Source organism: Mya arenaria, chromosome 13 (assembly GCF_026914265.1).
Source record: "Mya arenaria isolate MELC-2E11 chromosome 13, ASM2691426v1".
Lineage (NCBI taxonomy): Eukaryota > Metazoa > Mollusca > Bivalvia > Myida > Myidae > Mya > Mya arenaria.
In genome coordinates, this window is record NC_069134.1 from 40,824,872 (window position 1) to 40,837,732 (window position 12,861).

At 35.8% G+C, this 12,861-nt stretch overlaps 1 protein-coding gene across 1 annotated transcript in view; it reads right to left on the minus strand.

Moving 5' to 3' along the window:
* Positions 1 to 12,601, minus strand: part of LOC128213448 (cholecystokinin receptor-like) — a 30,782-nt gene extending 18,181 nt beyond the window's left edge. Inside the window, exon 1 of the mRNA XM_052919150.1 lies at positions 11,652 to 12,601. Within this exon, the coding sequence (XP_052775110.1) occupies positions 11,652 to 11,966 (315 nt within the window). The 5' untranslated portion in view covers positions 11,967 to 12,601. The remainder of the gene's footprint in view (positions 1 to 11,651) is intronic.
* Between the last annotated feature and the right edge of the window lie 260 nt (positions 12,602 to 12,861).

Sequence of the window (12,861 nt, forward strand, 5' to 3'; positions counted from 1 at the left end):
TGCCAATTGCATAGAATATGGTACAATGGTCCAAATGACCATTTTTCTACAACGAAGGCAATGGGCCAGGTTTCTACGATGGTGCCAATTGCATAGAATATGGTATAATGGGCCAAATGACCATTTTTCTACAACGAAGGCAATGGGCCAGGTTTCTACGATGGTGCCAATTGCATAGAATATGGTACAATGGGCCAAATGACCATTTTTCTACAATGAAGGCAATGGGCCAGGTTTCTACGATGGTGCCAATTGCATAGAATATGGTACAATGGTCCAAATGACCATTTTTCTACAATGAAGGCAATGGGCCAAGTTTCTACGATGGTGCCAATTGCATAGAATATGGTACAATGTTCCAAATGACCAATCTTCTACAACGAAGGCAATGGGCCAAGTTTCTACGAAGGGCCAAAAAGCAAAGTTCTTTCAATGCTGCAAAAAGGTTATGTTTCTCAAGGGTGCCAACTAACGAAAATGTTACAAAGGTGCCAATTGTCGAAAATGTTACAAAGGTGTCAATTGGCGAAAATGTTGCAAAGGTGCCAATTGTCGAAAATGTTACAAAGGTGCCAATTGTCGAAAATGTTACAAAGGTGCCAATTGTCGAAAATGTTACAAAGGTGCCAATTGTCGAAATGTTACAAAGATGACAACTGGCGAAAATGTTGCAAAGGTGCCAATCGTCGAAAATGTTACAAAGGTGCCAATTGTCGAAAATGTTACATTGTCGAAAACGTTACAAAGGTGCCAATTGTCGAAAATGTTACAAAGGTGACAATTGTCGAAATGTTACAAAGATGCCAATTGGCGAAAAGGTTGCAAAGGTGCCAATTGTCGAAAATGTTACAAAGGTGCCAATTGGCGAAAATGTTACAAAGGTGCCAATTGTCGAATATGTTACAAAGGTGCTGTCAAAAATGTTACAAAGGTGCCAATTGTCGAAAATGTTACAAAGGTGCCAATTGTCGAAATGTAACAAAGGGCCAATTGGCCAAGTTTCTATTATGGCGTCAATAATCCTCCAAAGTTTCTATAAACGGGCATATTGTTGCCAATTGACAAAATTTGTGCAATGGTGCCAATAAGCCAATATTATACAACAAAGCAAGTTTACCAAAAGTCTACAATTATGCCAATTGTGCACATTTAAAGGTTTGAACAATAGCACACCTTTATGCGATGATGTATTTTATATGTATGAAATACACTGTTATTACGAATCGAACTTCGAAAATGTCTCCAAGAAACACAAAGGATTTACTGTTGTAATTTGAAAGGATTAACTATTCATGACATATCCACCAGACCATCCCTGGTGTATAGAAGCCGTAACCTTTTCATGTATGCGTACGTCTCAAGGATTCGTCCTAATAACGCATAGTGCATCAAATCTTTCTAAGCAGTGCTGGTATTTGCCAATGTCAGTAGTTTTGTTCACACATTACTGCTTTGGTTGGTCATGGATCAATATTACTCAAATATCCATAGATGAAAGAAGAAACAAGTTGTTTGGTAATCTGCAGGTGAAATTTATTTCATTTGTTACTCAACATTTATTTTAAAATGTACAAACTTGCAACCAAGATATTGTATATATCCTATACCCAATTATTCCAACTATCTTTACTTACAACTAAAATACTATGTAACATGCAGTCAAAAATACACTTAATAATATATACGTACTTTATATTCTGGTATTTGTGCAATGGACAAGTTTCAACAATTGCAACATTTGCCTCAGTTGTTACAAAAGTGCCATTTGAAAAAGTTACTACGATGGCGGCTGTTGACCAAGCTTCTACAATGGTAACAACGGATAAAAATTCGACGAGTGAGCAAAAAGTGCAGTTTATACGATGGTACCAATGACTGAAGTTTCTGCGATAGTGCCAGTTGAGAAAGTTTCTACAATGGCACCTTTTGTCCAAGTTGGTTCAATAGTGCCAAATGACTTACAATTATGGTGCAAATTGACTGAATTGTTGAAAGTATTTACGATGGTGCAAATTTTGCCAGTTTCTTTTGTGGTCCAAAATGCCCAAATTTATCTTATGGGCCAAGTTTCTAAGATTGTTATAATTGATACTGCCAATTGCCAATTGTCCATGTTGTATACGATAGTGCCAATTGCCAATTGTCCACGTTTCTACGATAGTGCCGATTGCCAATTGTCCATGTTGTATACGATAGTGCCAATTGTCAATTGTCCACGTTTCTATGATACTGCCAATTGTCCACGTTTCTACGATAGTGCCAATTGCCAATTGTCCAGGTTGTATACGATAGTGTCAATTGTCAATTGTCTACGTTTCTATGATACTGCCAATTGTCAATTGTCCACGTTTCTACGATAGTGCGAATTGCCAATTGTCCACGTTTCTACGATAGTGCCAATTGCCAATTGTCCACGTTTCTACGATGGTGCCAATTTCCCAAAGTTCAATTAATATGCCAAATAACCAAGCTGCTACAGTGGCAGCAATTGACTAAAATTGTACGATGATCGCATTGCAAAAGTCGCCATGATTCTGCCAATTGATCAAGGTTTGAAGTTGGTACAATGCTGTCAATAGGCCAACATTCTATAATGGTTCCAATTGACCAAGTGTCTACAATAATGCCAATTGTGAACATTTCTTGTGCCAATTACTCAAATATGTACTTTATACTAGGAGTACCAATTGTTCAAGTTCCTACAATGGTGTCATCTGACAAAGTTGATACAAATTGTTCAAGTTTCGACGATGGCGTCATCGGACAAAGTTGGTACAAATTGTTCAATTTCCTACTATGGTGTCATGTGACAAAGTTGGTACAAATTGTTCAAGTTTCGACGATGGCGTCATCTGACAAAGTTGTTACAAATTGTTCAAGTTTCTACGATGGCGTCATCTGACGAAGTCATCTGACAAAGTTGTTGCAAATTGTCCAAGTTTCGACGATGGCTTCATCTGACAAAGTTGGTACAAATTGTTCAAGTTTCTACGATAGCGTCATCTGACAAAGTTGGTAAATTGTTTAAGTTTCTACGATGGCGTCATCTGACAAAGTTGGTGCAAATTCTTCAAGTTTCTACGATGGCGTCATCTGACAAAGTTGGTGCAAATTCTTCAAGTTTCTATGATGGTACAAAGTTTTATCGAGTGTGCCAATTAACCAATTTCTTCGATGTTGCCAATTGCAAAATATCTTACGATTCTATCATTTGACAAAGTTTCAACTATATTGTCATGTTTAAGAGTATTATAGAAACTGAACAATCGAGTCCATTAAAATCTATTTTCATTCCGAAAGTACGAACTGTATGTAATCCGATTATGCGTCTATGAATGGAATTACTGCGCAAACCAAAATATTCACTGAGCATCTCCGGCGACATGTCCTAAAGCAATTTGGCTGTGTTTTTTTATTTATTCGAGAAACGTCTTTCCCTTGACAAATTTGCAGACTTTAGTTTGGAATTTAAGTGGTGTTTCGAAACTATCGGGGAAATAAGCAAGGCGACGCGGAAGAGGAAAAAAACGTTGGCTTCTTTTTATATCCTATTATGGAAATGGCGTTTATATTATATTGAATCATGATGATGATGATGATGATGATGATGATGATGATGATGATGACGTCGACGGCGGCGGCGAGTGTGATGGTGGTGGTGGTGGTGGCGGTGGTAGTGATGATGATGATGATGATGATGATGATGATGATGATGATGATGAACCTAAAGAAGTAAAAAAAAAATTATTCATTTGAAATTTAATGCATCATTCTAAGGGAAATATACTGAAACATGATTTGAAATTCTTACATGTATCTTTTGAATCAGCAAAAAAAGATACAGAATTTCGAATAGAATAACAATAATAAAAACTGCTAATCATGTCGTTTCGCAGATTTCTATCATGCATATGTTTATTTTATTGTAAAATGAAAACAATTTAGGAGGCCGTCTTTTGATAGTTATCGGAGATGTTGTCAGCATGTTGCCGACATGCCGACAGGGCCTTACCATTTTCGCGTCACTTTATCATATTTATGCTCAGCACGTGTCGCAAAATTTCGGTATTTTTTATGTTGTAATGTTCGAAGGATTTACCAAAAAATGTCGTAGAACGGAGTATATGAACGGTTCTAGTTTTTTTTTGCCAATTGTCAAGCCACGCCTGTTATTTAACGGACTTTTGTTATTATTTTTTTTTGCCTCTCCGTTTTCCCATAAAATGTTCACAGGAAATCATGTGCTCTTGTATGGACCAGCTAACTATATCATTTGGAACATCTCGGCCATTTCCATAAAACAACCCCGGATGTATAATTGTACATCAGTAGAAGTAGTTCGTAAAGTTTTAAATAATATCATTCATTAGTTGTAATGTTTAATGTGTATTTTGTATTACTCAACTTATATTGATTGCAAGTGCAGCAAAGTCAAGTGTTTTAGTGCATGAATAATTAAGATTCTCAAGAAAAAAAGTCATTACGTTTAACCGCTAAATTTAAATTACTACGCGATGTATTTGCAGCGTAGATAATGTTAAGATTTCTGACAAAGTGAACCGTCAATAACTCAGTATACACCCGAGGTTGTTTTCACTGAAAAATTGCCGATGTGCTCCGAACGTAACTAAATGAGTTTGCAGCTAACATTTTACGAGTTTGGTCCCCCGCTTGCAGACTATGCGCTGCGATGCAGGTGAGTTACAAAACAGTGTGAGTTATGCACCAGTCAGTTGTAACCAAGGCCCCCCAAGTCCAGGGAATAAAGGGGACTTTGAATTTTGGTCCAGCCAAGCCCGGGTCAGGGCGGGTCGAACTGCTGGTAAAATCCCTGCCAAATGCGCCCGCACTTCAGGGATCCTAGGTAAGGCCCATTCCTCGCTATATTTGACGCGAAGACAAAAACACCGCATGCACCCGGCACTGCGGGGACACCTGGTAGGTAAAACGCGGCCTATTTATCCGGCTATCCCCGGTATACCGGACCGGGGGCCGTGGTTACAATTGATTGGTGCATTACGAAACAGTAAGCTAAGGTGAGCGACTGTACTCGGGACTTAAAGCCTAAAGTGACGAACAATCTGATCAGAGCACTCGTTGAATGGACAAGGCCGAGTGCGAGTATTAATAAGCTTACACACCATTACACTCAGGACTTGAATAAATATTTTCCTTGATTCTGTTACCCACTAATCCGCTCTGGAAATCTGCCGTTTATTGTTGCATGAGGGAATTGTCTACGGTACTGTGATTTATATTATCCGTTTATTTACCTAATAAGGTCATGCAAGAATGGAGACGTCAAGCGAACTCTGTACCAAATGGAAGAGGTCAATCGCAATTACTCAATTGTTTCTTCTCTTTGCGCTTTTTATCGGTGAAAACAATGGTGACCGTGTTCTGTCATTTCATAAAGCAAAAATGGGCGAAGTGCCGCGGCGAAAATCCGACATGAGCCAAGTGGGGGGAAAATGCGCCGAATTATTATTTTACATTTTTCAGCCTAACCACTCGGCGAATTTTTGCAATCGGAACACCTCGGCCAGTATTCAACAAGACTCGAAGCTTGCCGGAGATGGCCGAGTTGTTACGATTGGCATTTTCGCCCGATGTGGCGGGTTTTCGCAATGCCACATCATCACATTTTCGCCCTTTCGCCTCGAAAAACAATAAATGGCAGTAATCAGCCACCGTAAAAAAACAATATTCTCTGGGCAGAAACAAAGAGCGCCAGTTTCATGTAGATGGGAGGGGAAAAGCGCTAAAAGCCCCCTGCTGGTATTTTCTTGCCCCACACGATAAAAACACAGGCCCCTGCTTTGTATCTGATTTATGACGCGTTACCTATCAGATTTCATAAGTTCATGATTTATTCCAAAACTATGATTTATGTGATTTACGCATTATCAAATTGAGGGCGTTACTGGAACTAAAACAGCAGCTCTTTTTTGACTCCTACTGATGCCTATCTTGACGCAAACCCAGGATATTTTTTTCAGCATTTGAAAATGTAAGTTAGCAGTTTTCATGTGCGCGTTTTTTACCGTCTTATCAGGTTTGTAGTTTCATTGCTTCAAACAAGCCAATCAGAGCAAAGTATTTCCACTCTATTTTGATTATTAGTGTACGTGACCTCGTCAATTCTTATATTGGACAGTGACGTCATACATGTACTTGATAATCTAATGAAAGCCAATTATTTCGTGCACTCTATTCTGTTTATTGGTGTACGTGTCTGAGTCAATTTTTATATTTTCTTATATTGGGCCGTGACGTCATACTTGATAATCCTATCAAAGCCAAGTATTTCCTGCACTCTGTTTTGGTTTTTGGTGTACGTGACGTGTTATTCGGCATTGTTCTTTATTTCTATCGTTCTGGGCCGGTATTCATAAAACATTTAAAGTCGTTTCTTAACTTCATTTTCTGAAGTAAAGTATCTTCTAATCATATAATATAACAACTTTATACTATCTGGAATACTTTATGTGCTTTGATTTGATTGAAAATACATTATTTAATATTGAAAACATTAAACTTTTCTTTTATTTCTACTATGAAAAAAAAAATAGTAAATTAAAACAGTATTTCGAATTTTGCTTTAAGACCTTAAAATCTGGTACTGGCCTAAATCTATTGGCCTTAACATTCAGGCATAGCCATAAAGAAACTGAAAGTACTTGCTTCAAGAGCATTGTGTTAATAAATAGAAAATAAATTCGTTGCATCTTGGATTTCTAAAGAAAATACGTGCTTACAACTATAGTATTAACGTGACTTTAGAAAATGCCTCGTATCACGTATTTAACAGTTTCAAAGACCTTAAATACAAACTTCCGTCCGTCATAAATACTTATGGCCTTTTATTGTGTTTGAAGTATGCTACGCCTGTAAAGTCTATTTTCTATTTTCTTTTGAAGAATGCGGAAGTGGTTCGAGCATTCAACACAACAACTTTAAGATGGAAGTCTATACGGCATAGAGTTTCATTGTTGAGTTCGTAACAAGTTTCCTCATATGTAAATTGAAATATGGGAATTATTAAAGACACGCCGGCAAAAATGTTAAATAAATCTATATGCACACATAAAACTGCACGTACGTACCAATATATGTGGCATTAAGCAAATATAGATCTTAAAGCAAATATAAAACTTTGCAGGAAAAAAATATTTAACTGCTAATATACTGACTTTGCACATGAGATTATATGTTAAAGATTCACTCTTACTCCCAAATAAGATTTACAATAATTAATAATATTATTTTAAAATTTAAAAAAAAAAATGTCGAAAACAATGGTTCTTATGAAGGACACCGAGTTTAATTAAAAAAGGTGCAGAAAACATGGAATTTCCACCGTTTGAGACTAAAGTAGATCACAGTAAATCTTTTAACGTTCACCAATCATTTAATATTTTTTGCATTTTCAGCTATTAAATACACGGTTACAATCTTGTTAAAAGTATGTAATATTTTCAATAAATGCATTATTTAGTAAGTAGTTAAAGGAGAATCACTCAAAATGTATTTTTTATTATACATGTGTATGTAATGATTTTGAATAAGAATGTCACTTTAAAGCTGCACTCTTGTAAAATATCCTATTTGACAACATTTTAATTGTATGTCTCAGAAACAGCTGATTCTGACATCAGTGCTTTCAATTTAGTCATATAAGATAACTCACAATTAAAAATCTCTCAATTGTTTGGAAAACTGCCGAAATTTTCAATTTTAAGCCTTAGTAATGATTTTAGCCACAAACGATAGATTTTCTAAAATACATATCGAAAACTGCGAACGGATGTTTTTACAACAATCTTATAGCACTGGTTTTCAGATACTTATGCAACAATTGGCTCATTCCAGGACAAAAAAAAAACGCCCACAAAAACTTGTCAAAACGGTCACTCTATGAGAGGGCGGCTTTAAGAATTAAGATTATCAAATTGTACAGTCTTTTCTTATGTAGAACATAGTTGTCATGTTGCTTCATTTAAAGCTGCACTCTCACAGATATACCATTTTTACGACTTTTTTTACTTTTTGTCTAACAAAGAGCAAATATTTGCGTAAATATCTGCAAACCAGTGATATGAGATTGCTGACAAAAAAATCAGATCGTACATTTTCATTTTTCCGTTCGAAAATGAATGTTTTATGGCTTAAACCGATACTTACGGAAAAATGCATAAAACATCAATGTTTGAACTTAAAGTAAAATACTGCTATCAGCAGATTTCTGTCAGGAGTCTTATATAACTGGTTTCCATCGACTTTCGCAAAATTTGGCTCGTTCAAAGACAAAAAATAAAAAAAGGTGTCAAAACGTTCAATCTGTGAGAGTGCAGCTTTAGAAGAAATTGAAAAAAACAACAACAAAGAAACAACAATTGAAAATCGACATGTTGAAAGCTACATCCTCGTCAGCACGAAAAGTGTGATGCAACGTGCATAAAATATGATATATTTCAAGTTTAATGTAGTTTTAATTTGAAATGCATACTTCAAACTGAACATTTACAACCCCAGTGTTGTTTCGTAATTTCAGAAAAATAGTTTCAGTTTCTGATGCAAGACCATTATTAAGGTAGATCACAACTTCAACATTAGTATTTATTTATCCTTGTTCCTGATAATGTTCATTAGAGCTGCACTTTAACAGATTGAACGTTTTGAAAACTTTTCTTTTATTTTTTGTCTTGGAACAAGCCAATTTTTGCGAAAATCCATGGGAACCAGTTATATAAGACTGCTGACAAAAAATAATATCGTATATTTTGATATTATAAGTTAAAAAATTGATCTTTTATGCATTTTTCTTAAACCGTTTGTAAAGGTTTAAGCCATAAAACATTAATTTTCGAACGGAAATATGAAAATCAACGATCTGGTTTTTTGTCAGCAATCTTATATTATCGGTTTGCAGATATTTAAGCAAAAAAATGCTCTTTCCAAGGCAAAAAATATGTTGTAAAAATGGTAAATTTGTGAGAGTGCAGCTTTAAACCATAGATAAAGCTTGGTACTAAGTGTATTTGTGCAACGTTAAAGGGGCACAATACATGTTTTCACTCGTCAGAACAAAAAAAGAAACGTATTAAAACATAAAAGGGGCACACTACATGTTTTCACTTGACAGATCAACAAAAAAGAAACGTTTTAATTTAAATGCAGTATTCTGTTTAACTCATTTCACTTAGATGATCAAAACAAAAACAGGCATATGATTTGTGTACAGATAAGGGCTGGTATTAAATACTGGTTTTCATTGGATCTAAGAACGATGTAGCTAATCGGATTATTTGTTATTTATAACTGACCAATAGAGTGAATGAAGTCAGTGATGTATGACCATAAGATTGACTTAAATCGCATCATGAATACCACCCAAGAACATATATCAGCGATATTTTGGCGTCTTTTTTCAACTTGGGGGGTTTGTGACCACGTAGCTCTTAATTAAAATCCCATTTATAAAGGCTGATATGTTTTTCTCTGTACAAAAATCAGATGCATTTATTTTTGTTTTGATGATCAAAGTCAAATGAGTGTAACATAATAATGCATTAACATGAAAACATTTCTTTTAAATTTATTAAGTGATACCTACCCACAACATTAGACATCTCTCTCGCGTAACACCATGCCATCGATAGTGATTAATTTAATATTGTAATAACTTGTTTTACAATCGTTGTAAAATAAATAAGTTTGAACTTAACATTATATTGATTGCCCCATTTCAGAAAATACATTTTTTTAACAATGAATCGATGTCAATAGAGGCTGGCTGACTAAAACAATAGATAAAAATGGTTTACAAGTTACTTGACGTCTTGGCGTTTTACATGCAAATTAAGGATTACCTCTTTCACTTTATAACGAATTCGCGCGAAGTAAAAATCAATTGTTTCAATTGTACTTTCATTTCATCGTGTTTCTCTTATTTTTTGTTTTCCACGGCGTTTACCAAAATGATTCGAACTTATGTGGAAGAAGACTGAAAAGTACATTTGAATGGATAATTTAAGGGTCTTCCACAGTACAAAAGTGGGTGGGGAAGGCCTAAAATGGAAACATTTAAAAAAAAATCATTTAGTTTTGATTAACAATCTCTTTCGGGAGTAGAACATTCATCTATTGCAATATTTATTTATTTTTATTTTTATTTTTTTTTTGGGGGGGGGGGGGGGTAAAAAGGAGACCAAATTTTACAATAGAGGATTTTAGCCATTTTGCACCAAAAGCAATCTCATATTTTTCAGAAATGTCTGTTGGCAATATAACTATGTTTCTGTGTCAAAAATCCATAGATTACCTATCTTGTGAGTTATTGATGATATATTTTCAAAAAGAGACATTCAACAAAATAATGAAAAATAGTGGAATAAATTCATTTCCTGGTTACAAAAATGCACATTTCGTTCTAAAAATAGCTGCAATCACCACAAAGCCCCTAAACATTTTGCATAAAAACATTTCCAGAAAACATACTAATGATTTTTATTAGAAATATGATAAAATCTTCTTTCGTAAAATCTGGCCAACTCCTAAATACAGCTACACATGTTGCAACTGATATATACACAATGCTTGCTAAATATTAAAGCTCTGAACACATTTTTTTAAACATTTCATTTTTCGGTCCTTCAAATATTTTTTGCACTGTGGAAAACCCTTAATCGTAAAAATATCAGTGTTATGCTATAAAATGAAGTTAATAAGAAAGTTGTTTGATGTTTTCATATAAAGATGGTTTTTGTTCTACTTCAGTTATAGCCCCTCTCACTGCGATACACTTGGATTCATTGCTTTTTCACGAGGTGTAAGCTATTGTTAAAGAGTACAGATCTAAATATAACTGAACAGGGTACAACCTGTTGTAGCTTACCTTTGGGTGAACGACCTTGAGGTCTTGAACAGCCTATACCATGTATAGTTATAAATGATGTTAATCAAAATTGGTTCTAGTCAAGGGGTCTGCATTCGATGCAAACAATCACGAACCACATTACTAAATTTCATTCAAGAAATCATTTTAGAAGTGTTAGTTGGTTAGTTAAATCCCTACAATCGGACATGGCAATGTGTGGCCAATTTTAACATGTCCGAGTTTAGGGTTAAACTCTGAAATGCAACAATACCAATTTTGACTCAAACGAATCACAAATTTATTGTGGTGTACGGTAGGTTAACACATTTATAACAACATACTTTCATTACATTATAAGTGATATTTATTGTATTTTAAAATGCGACATGTGGGGTTTGCGTTTAAATCTTGAGCAAGAAGCGTTTAGACGAATCATACCAAATGGAATGCAATAATACGTATTCAGGTATATTATGCACCAGTCAATTTAAAAAAAAGCCCGTGTAAAATCCCCGCCCTAGGAAAACGAACTGATGGTAAAATGTCCCCGCACCCCAGGAACCCTAGGAAAGTCTCAGTCTGCGCTATATTTTGCGCGAAGACAAAACCACCGCATTCACCAGCCACTGCGGGGCACCTGGAAGGAAAAAACACGGCCCATTTCCCCGGCTTTCCCCGGTATACCCCCGGACTTTGGGGGCCGTGGTTACAATTGACTGGTGTATTAGAGTATAGTCTATTAAATATGTTTTGATGTTAGTTATGTACTTACCCTAACAGGGACACAGACACACACGAGGAGAAGGTCTGCCGATGCGAGGCTGATGAGGAACAGATTGGTGATAGTGCGCATGCGCTTCACGCGAGCTATGGAGAAGATGACCAGCAGATTGCCGACGAGACCGAATAACCCGACGATGCTGTAGACGAGGACGGTTGGTAAAAACTCGTTCAGGGGAAGATGTAGCATCGAGTCATCCATTTCGTACATGGGCGTTCCGTTGTAGTAAGCCGCGTAATAATCGTCGTACATATATTCCCCGCCGTATTCACCGACAAGGTGCTCGGGTGCGGAATCTGTCGCCATTTCCGGTTAGAATATTTCTTTTATCCAAAATGGTTCAATACACAGTTTTAGTTTCCAAAATGGATCTCGTTTACAATTATATACCTTGATATAAACTTTCCAAACACTTTATTTTATTATTCAAACTTGAAAGTTTTTTTTATTTAATTAGAACTTTTTTTTTACTTTATTACTGTCAAAGTTATCTGTTAATATTTATACTAACATCGTATATTTCCAAACATTTCAAACGTTTGAACAGTTTGAAAAAATATCCTCACATAAATAACTATAGGAGCAGCCGTTCGTGCCTTAAACCTTTTTTTTATTGTTACTCACATAAACATTCCTATTATTACGTTTTATGTCTTTGGAATTGTTGAGGATTATGAAACACTTAAAAATTCCCCGCTAATAAAACATATGTTTTCATGAATGAAAGCCACTCTTTGACATTGAATAACTCAACTACGAGTAAGCGTCCAACTGCATGGAGTAAAGTCAGCCTTTTCGTTAGCTGTCTTGTGACGTAACTACCTTTCTCCGCAAATCAACGTCAAAGACATGTTTCAATCTTCTGTCACTCAACTGCAAAATGATATCTGGAACCACTATATCACATAAACATTTATGATATCAAGCACGAAGTGCGATGTGAGAATTAGATGCAAAATGTCTTTTCCACGGCGGTTCTCAGCAGCTTTATCGTGCGTGGACTCCGTATAGCGCAGTGGTTTGTTCGATACTATCATCTGTGAGTATATGATAAGCTACGGGCTTGATACAATTTTGCGACGTCTGTCTAAATAATTACATTGGCGAAATGTTCAGTAGAATTTATATTCAACAATAAATTTCCCAGAACGAGACGCGATAGACTCCAAATGTTTCACGTATCCACGAACGCCGACAGACC